Below are 16187 nucleotides of genomic sequence, written 5' to 3' on the forward strand. Positions count from 1 at the left end.
ACTGTGCCATACATATCAAAAAATAAGAGGAATGTGGCTGAGTAAGAGTGTATTTTCCTGCCCTAATGGCACTGTGAAGTGCCATCTACTAGGCTGCAACCTGAATTGCACCACCAAATAAAAATACATTGTTTTGCCATGCAACACCTCTGAAACGTACTATAGGAACCCATCTGTAACCTCAGAACCTAGAACAGAGCCTTGACCCTTTGAAAGCACTCAGAAATGAAACCAATAAACTATATACAACATTCACCACAGTCAAATCATTAAGGGAAAAAAGAATATAAAAACAAAAATCGAAATGACAGCAAATTGACAAAGAAAAAGAAAAGCCAGCTCCCTCAGATGAGAAGGAATCAGCTCAAGAACTTAGGCAATGCAAAAAGTTAGAGAGTTTTGTTACCCTCAAAGGATTAATGCTAGGGAGCATTAGCTCCCTGGCAGTGGATCCTAATCAGATGAAATGTCTCAAATGACAGACACGCAATTCAGAATCTGGATGGCAAGGAAGCTCAGTGAGATCCAAGAGAAAGTTGAAATCCAATCTAAGGAAGCTGGGAAAATGACCTAAGATATGAAAGATGATGTAGCTATATTTAAAAAGAACTAAACTGAACTTCTACAATTGAAAAGTTCACTACAGGAATTTCAAAATATAGTTGGAAGCCTTAATGACACACTAGATCACACAGAGGAGACAGTTTCATAGCTTGAAGACCAGTCCTTTGAATCAACCCAGTCAGAAAAAAATAAACAAAAATGAACAAAACCACCAAAAAAATTGATATTAAGAAAAGCAACTGGCCAGGCTGAACTCCTGACCTCAAGTGATCCTACCACCTTGGCCCCCCGAAGTGCTGGATGGATTACTGGGGATGAGCCCACCTGCTCCCACACGCTGGCCCAGCCTGGCAGGCTGGCTTCTCCCACCCACTGCCCACCGGCCTCTCTTCTGGGCTCCATCTGCCCACGGCCTCCCTTGTATCCCACAGAACTTCAAACTCCACACTTCTACGATGGAGGCCTACAACGTGCTGGATGCCACACTGGGCACTCCGGAAGCATCCTCACGGAGTTTACACACTTGTGAGAAAACAGACATCAAATGATCCCCGAAACACATCTCATCAGAAACTTGGATATGCGGAATAAAAGAAATACAGGGCACACAATGAGAGTGCATTTGATACGAGGAAAAGGACCTGGTCTGGGAGTCAGGAATGAGGAAATATCAATCCACTGTGAAAATGAGTATTTGATTACAAAAATTAGCCAGGCGTGGTGGCACGTGCCTGTAATCCCAGCTACTGGGGAGGCTGAGGCAGAGAATCTCCTGACCCCGGGAGGCAGAGGTTGCAGTGAACTGAGATCACACTACCGCACTCCAGCCTGAGTGACAAAACGAGATTCCATCTCAAAAGAAAAAAGAGAAAATAAGTATTTGATGCTATTTGATGAGGTCAGAGAATATCCGTGAGATGGTTAAGTGGAAACCACAAAACACTGTGTCTAGTTAAGCCCCACTTATGTATTTTTTTTTTTTAGTATATTTTACAGAAAAAAGACTGAGAAGATATAAAATACAGAAAACCGCAAACTTTCAAAAAAAAAAAAAAAAAAGAAAAGCAACCAAACCTACAATTCATTGGTATTCCTGCAAGAGAAGAAGACAAAGTAAGCGACTTGGAAAACATATTTGAGGATATAATCCACAAAACTTTCCCCAGTCTTTCTGGAGAGATTGACATGTGAATATAGGAAATTTAGATAACCCCTATGATACTATACAAATGACCATCCCAAGGCACATAGTCATAAGGCTTTCCAAGATCAACACAAGAAAAAATCTTACTGGCAGCTAGAAAAAGAGATCAAATCACCTATAAAAGGAACCTCATCAAGCTAACAGCAGACTTCTCAGAAGAAACTTCACAAGCCAGAGAGATTGGTGGCCTACTTTTTAGCATTCTTAAGGAAAAGAAATTCCAAATAAGAATTTTATAACCCATCAAACTAAGCTTCATAAATGAAAGTGAAATAAAATCTTTCCCAGACAAGCAATTGATAAGGGAATGTGTTACCAATCAACTGGCCTTACAAGACTTGCTTAAGGGAGTTCTAAACTTAGAAACAAAAGAAATCTGCTACCACAGAAATACAGATAAGTACATAGTCCGTAGTCCGTACAAAGCAACTTCACAATTGAGACTATAAAGCAACCAACTAACAATTCCATAACAGGAATGATGTCTCATATATGAATACTACACCCCACTGAAAAGACACAGAGTGGCAAGTTGGATTTAAAAAAGACTGAACCTTCTGCTGTCTTCAGTACATCCATCTCATATAATGACACCCATAGGCTCAAGGTAAAGGGATGAAAAAAGACCCATCACACCAATAAAACAAAAAAAGACAGAGTTTGTTACTCTTGTATCAGATAAAACAGACTTAAAACCAACAGTGAAAAAAAGAAGAAAAAGAAGGGCATTACATAATGGTAAAAGGTTCAGTTCAACAAGAGGACTTAATTTTTAGCCAGAGGTGAGAGATTAGGGGGAAAAAAGACTAAACAATTCTAAATATACGTACACACCCAACATTGGAGCACCTAGATTTATAAAACAAGTACTTCTTGACCTAAGAAAAGACAGCCAGCCACACAATGATAATGAGGGACTTCATCACCCCACTGAAAGCATTAGACAGATCAATGAGGCAGAAAACTAACAAATTATGAAGTTAAATTTGACACTAGATCAATTGGACCTAATAGACATCTACAGAATACTCCACCCAACAACCACAGAATATATGTTCTTGTCACCTGCACAGAGTACATACTCTTAAGATCTACCACATGCTGAGCCATAAAGCAAATCTTAATAAATTTAAAAATATCAAATCATAACAAGTATATTCTCAGGCCACAGTAGAATAAAAATAGAAATCAATGCCAAGAGGACTCTCAAAAACCACACCATTACATGGAAACTGAACAACTTGCTACTGAATGACTTTTGGGTAAACAACAAAATTAAGGCAGAAATCAAAACATTCTTTGAAACAAATGAAAACAGAGACACAACATAACAAAATATCTGTGAGGCAGCAAAGGTGGTTTTAAGAGGAAGGCGGTTTTAAGAACTCCCCTGAGTTCTGGCCAAGTGGCTTCTCAGTCAGTTCAAATTGTTACAAAGTTCAGCTGGAGATTTCTTTCTCCCTGTGGCCTTTTCCCAGTGCTTCTGGCTACCCTCCTGAAGGACCCCTGTGAGGTCAGGCAAAAACAGAGACACAACATATCAAAATATCTGGGAGGCAGGAAAGGCAGTTTTAAGAGGAAAGTTTGTAGTACTAAAAGCCCACATCAAGACGTTAGAAAGATCTCAAATTAATAACCTAGCATCACACATAAAGGAACTAGAAAAACAAGAACAAACTAATCCCAGAGCTAGCAGAAGAAAAGAAATAGCCAAAATTAGAGCAGAACTAAATGTAATTGATGAGAAGAGGGTATCATGTTGGATGGAAGGCAGGACTAGATTGCAGCTCCAACTTGGATGGACAGAGCAGCATATGGAGGCTCACATCGTGAATTTTTGCTCCAGAATGACTGCAGGAGTAAATCATGAATCCTGAGAGGACCCAGAGACCTCCCTGAAGAAATCAGGTTGCTCCTATAAGACCCAGGATACACCCCAAATACTGTGAGTGTCCAAACTGTGGAGGTAGGAAAGGGAGATCATCTGTCCCTGAACACATGCCCCCACTGGGGAAGGCCTAGATAACAGGAGATTTTGACCTTACCTGGAACTTAGTCAATTTAGAGAGCCAAGCGAAATACAGGGATAGTGGAAGCAATGGGAAAACCCTGTGGGCTTGCTGGGTCACCTAGCAAGGCATTTTTGCCTAGCCTCACAGGGGTGCTTCAGGAGGGTTGCCAGAGTCACTGGGAAAAGACCACAGGAAGAAATCTCCAGCTGAACTTTGTAACAATTTGAACTGATAGAGAAGCCTCCTGGCCAGAGCTCCGGGGAGGGCATGAATCTGGTGTGCAGATACTACAGGCAGGGGAAGAAGAAAAGCCTATTTGCCTTTGCAGCTGGGAGGTGGGTAACCTGGGGCAAGTTCTCAGCCCGGATTGCCCACTGCCTGGAAACTCAGTGTTGTTGCTGGGAGGCATGTGGGAGTGAGATTGGTCCATGGGAGCTGGGTGAGGCCTGTGACTGCCGGCTTTCCCCCACTTCCCTGACAAGCTGCATGACACAGTAGAGACAGTCATAATCCTCCTAGGAACATAACTTCATTGACCTAGGAACCTTACCCCCATCTTTCACAGCAGCCACAGCAAGACCTGCCCAAGGATAGTCTCAGCTCAGACGTGCCTCACCTTGCTCTTGCTCAGTGGTGCTTCCCTACCCACCCTGGTAACTGAAGTCAAGGGCATATACTCTTGGGAGTTCTAGGGCCCTGCCTCCCGCCTGTTCCTCCCCATACTATCACAGCTGATGCTCTCTAGAAAGCGCCATCTCCTGGCAGGAGGCCAACCAGCACAAAAATAGTGCATGAAACCACCAAAGCTAAAAACCCTCACAGAGTTCATTTCTGCCACCTCCACCAGAACAGGTTCTGATATCCATGGCTGAGACACCCACAGACAGTTCACATCATAGGACTCTGTGAGACAACCCCCAGCACCAGCCTGGAGCCTGATAGACTTGTTGGGTGACTAGATCCAGAATAGAGATAACAATTACTACAGGTTGGCTCTGAGGAAGCCACATCCATAGGAAAAGGGGAAGAGTACTACATCAAGGGACGACCCTGTAGGACAAAAGAATCTGAACAACAGCCTTTAGCCCTAGACCTTCCCTCTGACAGAGCCTACCCAAATGAGAAGGAAACAGAAAACCAACTCTGGTAATACAACCAAAAAGGTTCTTTAACACCTCCAAAAACATTACACTAGCTCACCAGCAATGGACCCAAACCAAGAAGAAATCCCTGATTTACCTGAAAAAGAAATCAGGAGGTTAGTTATTAAGCTAATCAGGGAGGCACCAGGGAAAGGCAAAGCCTAGTGTAAAGAAATCCAAAAAATGATACAAGAAGTGAGGGGAAAAATATTCAAGGAAATAGATAGCAAAAATAAAAAACAATCAAAACTTTAGGAAACAATGGACACACTTATAGAAATCCAAAATGCTCTAGAAAGTCTCAGCAATAGAATTGAACAAGTAGAAGAAAGAAATCCAGAGTTCAAAGACAAGGACTTTGAATTAACCCAATCTAACAAAGAAAAAAGAATAAGAAAACATGAAAAAAACCACCAAAAAGTCTGGAATTCTGTTAAACAACCAAACCTAAGAATAATCGGTGTCCCCAAAGAAGAAGAGAATTCTAAAAGTTTGGAAAATGTATTTGGGGGAATAATTGAGGAAAACTTCCCCGGCCATGCTAGAGACCTAGATATACAAATGAATACAAGAAGCACAAAGAACACCAGGGAAATTCATCACAAAAAGATCATCACCTAGGCGCATTGTTATCAGGTTATCCAAAGTTAGAATGAAGGAAAGAATCTTAAGAGCTGTGAGACAGAAGCACTAGATAACCTATAAAGGAAAACCTATCAGATTAATAGATTTTTCAGCAGAAACCCTACAGGGTAGGATTGGGGCCCTATCTTCAGCCTCCTCAAATAAAACAATGATCAGCTAAGAATTCTGTATCCAGTGAAACTAAGCTTCATATATAAAGGGGAGATACAGTCTTTTTCAGACAAACAAATGCTGAGAGAATTCACCACTACCAAGCCACCACTACAAGAACTGTTAAAAGGAGCTCTAAATCTTGAAACAAATCCTGGAAACACATCAAAACAGAACCTCTTAAAGCATAAATCTTATATGACCTATAAAACAACAATACAAGTTAAAAAACAAACAAAACCTCAAGGTATACAGGCAACAAATAGCATAATTAATGGAATGATACCTCACATCTCAATACTAACATTGAATGTAAATGGCCTAAATGCTCCACTTAAAAGTTATGGAATTGCAGAATGGATAAGAATTCACCAACCACCTACCTGCCAACTTCAAGAGACTGACCTAACACATAAAGTCTTGCACAAACTTAAGGTAATGGTGTGGAAAAAGACATTTCAGGAAAATGGACAGCAAAAGCTAGCAGGAGAGGAACTATTCTTATATCAGACAAAACAAACTTTAAAACAACAGTAGTTAAAAAAGACAAAAAAGGACGTTATATAACGATAAAAGGCTTCATCCGACATCTATGACAAACACACAGCCAACATAATACTGAATGGGGAAAAGTTGATAGCATTCCTCTGAGAACTGGAACAAGACAAAGATGCCCACTCTCACCACTCCTTTTCAACATAGTACTGGAAGTCCTAGCCAGAGGAATCGGACAAGAGAAATAAATAGCATCCAAATTGGTAAAGAGGAAGTCAACCTGTCGCTGTTTGCTGATGATATGAATTGTTTACCTCAAAAACTCTAAAGACTCTTCTAGAAGGCTCTTAGACCTGATATAAATGCAACTAAGTTTCTGGATATAAAATTAATGTACACAAATCAATAGCTCTGCTATACGCCAACAGCGACCAAGGCAAGAATCAAATCAAGAACTCAACCCCTTTTACAATTGTTGCAAAAAAATAAAATACTTAGGAGTATACCTAACCAAGGAAGTGAAAGGCACCTACAAGAAAAACTACAAAACACTGCTGAAAGACATCATAGACAACACAAATGAAAACACATCCCATGCTCATGGATGGGTAGAATCCGTATTGCAAAAATGACCATACTGCCAAAAGCTATCTACAGATTCAATGCAATTCCCATCAAAATCCCACCATTATTTTTCACAGAATTAGAAAAAAAAATTCTAAAATTCATGTGGAACCAAAAAAGATCCTGTATAGCCAAAGCAAGACTAGGCAAAAAGAACAAATCTAGAGTCATCACATTACCTGATTTCAAACTACACTATAAGGCCATAGTCACTAAAACAGCATGGTACTGGTATAAAAATAAGCACATAGACTAGTGGAACAGAACAGAGAACCCAGAAATAAACCCAAATACTTACAGCCTACTGATCTTCAACAAAGCCAACAAAAACAAAGTGGGGAAAGGACACCCTTTTCAACAAATGGTGCTGAAATAATTGGCTAGCCACATGTAGGAGAATGAAACTGGATCATAATCTCTCACCGTATATAAAAATCAACTCAAGATCAATTAAGGACTTAATCTAAGATCTGAAACTATAAAAATTCTGGAATATTACTTTGGAAAAACTCTTCTAGACATTGGCATAGGCAAGGTTTTCATGACCAGGAACCCAAAAGCAAATGCAATAAAAACAAAGATAAATTTCTGAGACTTAACTAAACCAAAGAGCTTTTGCAAGGCAAAAGGAATAGTCAGCAGAGTAAACGGACAACCCTCACAGTGGGAAAAAAATGTTCACAATCTATACATCTGACAAAGGACTAAAATCCAGAATCTACAATAAACTCAAATCAGCAAGAAGAAAAAAACAATTGCATCAAAAAGTGGGCTAAGGACATAAATAGACAATTCTCAAAAGAAGATAACACAAATGGCCAACAGCCATATGAAAAAAAATGCTTAACTTCACTAATGATCAGGGAAATGCAAATCAAAACCACAATTCAATACCATCTTACTTCTGCAAGAATGTCCATAATCAAAAAATCAAAAAACTGTAGATATTGGCATGGATGTGGTGAACAGGGAACACTTCTACGCTACTGGTGGGAATGTAAAGTAGTACAGCCACTATGGAAAACAGTGTAGAGATTCCTTAAAGAACTAACAGTAGAACTAACATTTGATCCAGCAGTCCCACTACTGGGTATCTACCTAGAGGAAGAGAAGTCATTATATGAAAAAGATAACTTGCACACACGTTTATAGCCGCACAATTCACAATTGCAAAATCCTGGAACCAACCCAAATGCCTACCAATAAATGAATGGATAAATAAACTGTGATGTATATATACAATGGAATATAACTCATCCATAAAAAGGAATGAGTTAATGGCATTCACAGCAACCTGGATGAGATTGGAGACTATTATTCTAAGTAAAGTAACTCAGGAATGGAAAACCAAACATCCTATGTTCTCACTCATAAGTGGGAGCTAAGCTATGAGGATGCAAAAACATAAGAATGACATAATGGACTTTGGGGACCCAGGGAAAGGGTGGAAAGGGAGTGAGGGATAAAAAGCTACAAATAGGGTGCAGTGTATACTTCTCGGGTGATGGGTGCTTCAAAATCTCACAGATCACCACTAAAGAACTTACTTATGTAACCAAACACCACCTCACCTATTCCCCAATAACTTATGGAAATTAAATAAATAAATGGAATTGACACCCCCCAAAACATACAAAGAATCAGTGAAATAAAAATTAGTGAAATAAAAAAAAAAACAAGACTGATCGACCACTAGCTAGATTAACACAAAAAGAGAGAAGACCCAAATAAGCACAGTCATACATGACAAAGGTGACATTACAAATGATCCCACAAAAACAGAAAAAATCCTCTAGACTACTATGAACACCTCTATGCACACAAAGTAGAAATCTAGAGGAAATGGATAAATTTCTAGAAAAGCACAACTTTTCAAGATTGGACCAGGAGGAAATTGAAAGTCTGTTATTGGTCTGAAAGAACAATAGCAAGTTCTGCAACTGACTTCAGTAGTGAAATACCTACTAACCAATAAAAGCGTTGGGCCAAATGGATTCACAACTAAATTCTACCAGGTGTAAAAAGAAGACTGGTAGCAATCCTACTGAAACTATTTCAATAAATTGAGAATGGGGGGATTCCTCCCTAACTTATTCTATGAAACCAGTATCATCCTGATAATAAAATCTGGCACAGCCACAACAACAAAAAAAAGAAAACTACAAGCCAATATCCTTGACAAACATAGATGCAAAAATCCTCAACAAAATAATAGCAAACTAAATCTAGCAGCACATCAAAAAGTTGATTCACCACAATCAAATGGGCTTTATTTCTGGGATTCAAGGTTGGTTCAACATATGCAAAACAATAAATGTAATTCACCACATAAACAATTAAAAACAAAAACCATGTAATCATCTCAATAGATGCAGCAAAAGCTTTCTGTAAAATCTAATCTCCCTTCATGATACAAACCCTCCAAAAATTAGGCAGTGAAGGAACTTACTTCAAAATAACAAGAACTGTCTGTGACAAACCCATAGCCACCATCACACTGAATGAGCAAAAGCTGGAAGCATTCCCTTTAAGAACTAGAACAAAATAAGGATACTCACTCTCACGACTACTATTCAGCATAATACTGGAAGTCCTACAGAGCAGTCAGGAAAGAGAAGGAAATAAAAGAAATCCAAATGGAAAAGAGGAAGTCAAACTATCACTCTTTTGCTGAAATATTATTCTATACCTAGAAAATCCTCAGGATTCCATCAAAAAACTCCTGAACCTGATAAACAACTTCAGTAAAGTTTTAGGATACAAAGTCTACCTACAAACATCAAAGTCAATAGCATTTCTATGCACCAGTAACTTTCAGTCTGAGAACCCAAATCAAGAATGCAATCCCATTTACAATAGCCACAACAAGAAATTAAAAATCTAGGATATACCTCTAACCAAGGAGATAAAAGATCTCTACAAGGAGGACTACAAAACACTACTGGAAGAAATGAGAGATGACATAAACAAATGGAAAAACATCTCATGCTCATGAATTGGAAGAATCAATATTGTTAAAATGGCTCTACTGCCCAAAGCAATCTGTAGATTCAATGCTATGTCTATCAAATTATCAATGTCATTTTTTCACAGAACTAAAAGAAATTAAATTTATATGAAGCCAAAAAAGAGGTGGAGTAGCCAAAGCAATCTTAAGCAAAAAGAACAAAGCCAGAGTTATCACAATACCTGACTTCAAACTATACTACAAGGGTACAATAACCAAAACAGCATGATACTGGTACAAAAACAGACACATAGACCAGTGAAATAGAATAAAGAACCCAGAAATAAAGCAGCACACCTATAACCAACTGATCTTTGATAAGTTGACAAAAATAAGCATAATAAGGGGAAAGTACTCCTTATTCAAAAATGGTGCTGAGAAAACTGGATAGCTATATGCAAAAGAATGAGACTGGATTTCCTACCTATCACCATATACAAAAATTAACTAAAGATGAATGAAAGACCACAAACTATAAAAATGCTAGAAGGAAACTTAGAAAATACCCTTCTGGACATTGGCCTTGGCAAAGAATTTATGACCAATCCCTCAAAAGCAATTGCAACAAAAATTAAAATTGACAACCAAAAGCTGTTTAAAGATCTGCACAGAAAAAGAAACTATTAGCAGAGTAAACAGACAACCTACAGAATGAGAGAAAATATTCATCACCTTTGTGTCTGACTAATGACTAATAGCCAGAATCTATACAGAACTTAAACAAATCACCAAGAAAGAAAAAGAACCCCATTAAAAAGTAGGAAAAGGACATGAACAGACACATCTCAGAAGAAGACATATAAGTGGCCAATAAACAATTGAAAAAAACACTGAACATCACTAATCATCAGAGAAATGCCAATCAAAACCACAGTGAGATACTGTCTTACACCCAGTCCGAATGGATATTATTAAAAAGCAAAAAAACAACATGTTGGCAAGGATGCAGAGAAAAGGAAACTTGTATACACCGTTGGTGGGAATGTAATGTAGTTCAGCCACTGTGGAAAGCAGTCCGGAGATTTCTCAAAGAACTAACAATAGAACTACTGTTTGACTGAGTAATCCCATTACTGAGTATATACCCAAAGGAAAATAAATTGTTCTACCAAAAAAGACACATGCACTCATATGTTCATTGCAGCACTATTCACAATAGTAAAGACATGGAATCAACCTAGGTACCCATCAGTGGTGGACTAGTTAAAGAAAATGTGGCATGTATGCACCATGGAATATTATGCAACCATAAAAAAGAATGAAATCATGCCGTTTGCAGCAACATGAATGCAGCTGGGGTCATTATCCTAAGTGAACTAATGCAGAAACAGAAAACCAAATACCACATTTTTCAGTTGTTACTGAGAGCTAAGTCTTGGATACATGCATACAGATGAGAACAATAGACACTGGGGACTCCAAAAGGAGGTACAAAGGGAGGGAGTCAAGGTCTGAAAACCTTCCTGTTAGGTACTGTGTTAGAAGCCCAATTAATAGAAGCCCAAACCTCAGCATTACACAATGTACCTTTGTAACAAATCTGCACTTGTACCCCTGAATCTAAAATAAAAATGGATTTAAAAAAGAAATTAATAAAAAATAATATTTGATAATACAGGGGGAAAAAAGGAAAATATGGAATTCTGGATTTAAACATTATTTGATCCAGAGAGATTAGGGCAAGTGCTATGTCAGTGGTCTCTACAGCAAGTCATTTTGCTTTCCCCTCTCCGCCACTCTCTTTGGTCAAAAGTATGGCATCTAGAGATTTTTTTTATTATCACATTGGAGAGGGTGGCTACTAGTATCCTGTGGGTAGAGGCCAGGGATGCTGCTAAACATCCTACAATTCACAGGAAAGCCCCCAACAAGACTTGCTCTCCCCAAATGCCAATCGTGCCAAGATGGGGAAACCCTGCTGTAGACATAGAGAAGAAAAAGGAAAGAAGGTAGTTCAGCATTTGACACACAAATGGACTTTCTGATCTCCAGTTTGCTTTATTGTCTTTATAGCAGCCCGGCACTTTTGCTTCATGTATTTACTTCTACATTTCCATCAGTATAATCAAAGCTCTTCATTTCTCAGAGAGAGATACTTTGGCTTAACCCACTTTGTTTGTTTGAACCTCAATTTCATTATTTATATAAAATGATACATGTGATTTGTGTTTTTTCCCAAGTTTTTACTTTGAATAATTTTCAAACCTACAGAAGAATTGAGATATAATGAACAAATATGGTCTCTTCATTGATTCACTTTTATCAATATTTTTTTCATATTTGCTTTTCCTCCCCTCTCTTTGTCTGCCCCTACCCACATGCTAACAAAATTAACAATATGTTTTTATCTGGTAATTTCACTACAAGTATGTCATACAGATATGTACACACACATGCAAAATGGTATGTGCAGCACTGTTTGCAATGGCAAGAGATTGAAAGCAACTTTAGTGTCCATTAATAAATTGCCAATTAAATTTTAGGACAAGAAAGTTCTATGAAGCTGTTTATTAAATGAGAACATTCTGTGTGTTGATACGGATATATCTCTAAAATATATTTTCAAGTGAAAGATAAAAGTTCATTGTATGTAATATGCTATTATTTGTGTAGTAATGGGGAAATGAGTATATATATAATTTCCTATTTCCTTGAATATACGTAAAGAAACTCTGAAAGGATACATAAGAAACTAACAAAATTAGGTCTGTGGGAGAAAGGGTGGAAATTATACTCTGAATGAGTTTTAACTAAATGAACATTCCCTATCCAGAAGCTGGGCATAATTAACTAAATTTAATCTAAGCAGTGTTTTACATTTTGAGCTTCTATTAACTAAGGAGGATACCATTACATTTTATGCTTCAATTTATTGTCATTTCTTTCTGGATTCTAGTAAAATTCTATACATTTGTTATATCTAGCTATATTAATGAAATTATTACTCTATTACATTGAGTGAAAAACTGCCTAAAAAGTACATGTTCAAAGTGAGAGTGATATGTAAAATAATTCATGTACCTCAAGATTGAACTGTTTTAACTATTTGTGTAGGTGATTGTCCATTAAATGAAAAAAAAATTAAAAATTCTAATTTCTAATTTTTTAAATCCACAGCAAGTTGGTATTGATAAAGGTGACATTCCTGACCTCACACAGGTAAGCAACTCTCTCAGTGGAAGATTTACTATGCATGAGGTTATTAACCCATATATTGCCACAAATAGGCATAGTGTTGTAAGAATGTCATACATTTTTAATTTAGGCCAACCAGCTTTCTTGGAAATTATTCTACCTTACTTATTTTTTCTAGCTATTGAATATATTTCTGGAGGTAATAGGAAGACTTTCTTACTCATATGATACAGTTTCTTCTTTAAAGGCAACTGAATTTAGTAAATGAACTCATCTTTTCATTTTAAACTTGATCAAAAGGAAACCTTGAATAATGTTAATAAAAGTGCTTTAGCTATGAAAAGTTACTACTTGTAGGCCTGATCATCAGAATATTAGAACTTTTCCTCCTGCTTGTCTTCCTAGTTTCTAACATGTCCCAGATTATGAAGGAAGACTATGAATAGGGAAAACTCTGATGTCACAGTTTAACTACTTGTCTCCCCTATGAAGTGAAGGCATGTCCATGTATAAAATAAACTAATAAAATAGTGGTAGATGAGTGACTGTTCTGGAGCCCATCTAGTAAATAACAACAATAGAGGGGCTCTGTATCAATCACTTTATCTGTGAAGAGGGTACTTTATATGGATCCTAATATATAGATTCAAGGTCATTCATTGGTACAGCTTTATTGTATAACTTTTCTCATAATTGGCAGGAACTGTTTTTGCTAAGCACTCTGTTATGGTAAATTTATGTCTCATGTTATCTAACTAGAAATAATGTTATTGTAGAGATAACAGGAGAAAACATAGAGCTGCTATCTCATATATCAGTAATGAATGTATGAACTTTCTGTCCTTGTAAATATAGTCATTATAATAGAAAAAAATTGTTATAATGAAAGATATCCACTTTTTAATAATATCAAAATGCATTTAATAATTCGCTATCTTTATTATGCCTTGAAATGTTTCCATCTTTAAAACAATATTAATCCTTAAATTTTTATTAAAAATTAGGGAAACTCAAAGAAATGATCTTCTGTATTTGTATTATTAAAATAACAATTAAATATCAAGAATACTTTATGAATAAAATTCACAGAGAAATTCAGAACATGGTAGCATTGTATTTTTCAGTTAAAAGTTGGGAGATAGTTCTTTCTCATAGACAGAATATTAGTATAAAATATTTCTGCTACTATGTGAAAATGGTGTTCTTTTGATGAGGCACATGCCTGAATAAGATATTGGTATCATTTTGGATATGGCCAAAAAATTAAGTGTGCATAAAGTACCATTAAAAATCTCTTTATTAGATACAGATTTATCTTTGTAACACTATAACTAAAAGCAAAGAAAATAAGTGTGTTTCATTTAAACTAATCAGTTTTAGTAAAATTTATAGTACATTTAAAAAAATAATCCACATAAGTAATACATGTTAACTTTTAAGATATTAAAATATTTAACTGTCATTTAGAAGCTAATGAATAGCTTCTAGAAGTATAGCAAATCATCTGTATTTCAACTCTATGGACACCCTTACTATAGAATAAAAGAGAAACTAGGCTCTCAGTTAAGAATATAGGTCCTTATCTGTCACACTTAGTTTGAGCAGAGTCTGAAAGGAGACAAGGAAGTATTCAAAGGACTACTTAAATTCCTTTCTGCTTTTAACATTAGACAATGATAGCATATCACTGCAAAGTACATCATTGAAATCGTACACTTGGATTAGATTTTTTATGATACTATAATAGTTATTATGATTTTTATAATCTCCCCCTCAAGAAGCCCAGAAACAGTATTTTACTAAATGATTTAAGCTGTGTGTTTTCATAATTTAGGAAACAGAGACTCCTCCCTCAAAGAAAATAAAATCTTGCCCTGGGTCTATTAGGAAGCTATTCCATGGTAGAAATTCATCAGAATCTGTTAGCACTCTGTCCTCTGCTTTTGTTAGGACCTTAAACACCATATCAGTTTCAATATTAACATTTATTTTTATGTGGTACATATACACCATGGAATACTACACAACCATTAAAAAGAAAAGATCATGTTTTTCTCAGCAAGGTCGACGGAGCTTGAGGCCAATATCCCAAGTAAACTAATGCGGAAACAGAAAACCAAATACTGCATGTTCTCACAAGTGGGAGCTAAACATTGAGTATATATGGACACAAAGAAGTGAACAACAGACACGGAGGCCTACTGGAGGGTGGAAGGTGGTAGGAGGGTAAGAATTTAAAAATCACCTATCAGGTACTATGCTTATTACCTGAGTGATGAAATAATCTGTACAACAGACCCCTGTGACTTGCAGTTTACCTATATGACAAACCTGCACTTGTACCCCTGAACCTAAAAGATTTTTTAAATGGGGAAAAATATTTATTTTTAAATTACCTGTTTGTAGAAAAATTCTGCTACTTCAATTTTCCTCGTACATTTAAATCCCAATACAAGAATATGATACGCTTCTGAAATTTCTTAATAAATAACCTAACTGTGGTTTCTTTTGGGGTTGTAAGTGACATAGAGCTAAACACCCTTCTTCATTCTAATGTAGAGCCCCTAGGTCTAATGGAAGTCTCTAACTGAACTGAGGATATAGACCTCTGACAGTTATGATTACGTCTGAGTTAGCATGTGAATTGTTCTGGGGTTAGTCCTTTAGACAGTGTTTCATCCTTGAAACCAGGATTAATCGACAGATGGGTTAGAAGTACCAGGTTATACGGATTTGGTTCTACTCTTCTAAGATTAGATTCTACTCTCTACCAGGCTTGTCTGCGGCCACCACAGCCACTCAATCTAGCCATGGTAATGAACAAAAATACCTGTCAGAAGAGAGTGTTAAAGAAGAAATGGAGACCAGAAGGGCTTCCTACTGAAAGTAGGAATAGAATGCTCATAACTTAAAAAAGGATTAGAATTCCTCTTGCAGCAAAATGGAATGGAGGAATTTCGTGAATGTTTTTATGAATTTAGTGAATATCTTTTAGGTTAGAGACTGTACATTAAACATGAATGCAATCATCTGTAACCCTTTTAAAATTATACACATAATATCATAATTATTATATTTAAATTATTCATGAATATCAATGAAATTTTTAAGGACATTCAAATATAACTGTTTTGGGTAAGAACTGAATATATCAGAACTGAAATATTTCTCCTCTGCACTTTCAAATGGTTTCTTAGATCTAATGTTAA

General features: G+C 36.7%; 1 protein-coding gene across 8 annotated transcripts in view; it reads left to right on the forward strand.

The window, feature by feature from the left end:
• SNAP91 (synaptosome associated protein 91) overlaps positions 1–16187 on the forward strand; it is a 162227-nt gene that overhangs the window by 78317 nt on the left and 67723 nt on the right. For all 8 annotated transcript variants that reach the window (XM_064360873.1, XM_064360871.1, XM_064360875.1 and 5 more), the window contains exon 9: positions 12961–13002. In XM_064360873.1, coding sequence (XP_064216943.1) covers positions 12961–13002 — 42 coding nt within the window. The remainder of the gene's footprint in view (positions 1–12960; positions 13003–16187) is intronic.

The sequence above is a fragment of the Aotus nancymaae genome, unplaced genomic scaffold, assembly GCF_030222135.1.
Source record: "Aotus nancymaae isolate 86718 unplaced genomic scaffold, 86718_ANA_hifiasm-v0.15.2.pri h1tg000040l, whole genome shotgun sequence".
Lineage (NCBI taxonomy): Eukaryota > Metazoa > Chordata > Mammalia > Primates > Aotidae > Aotus > Aotus nancymaae.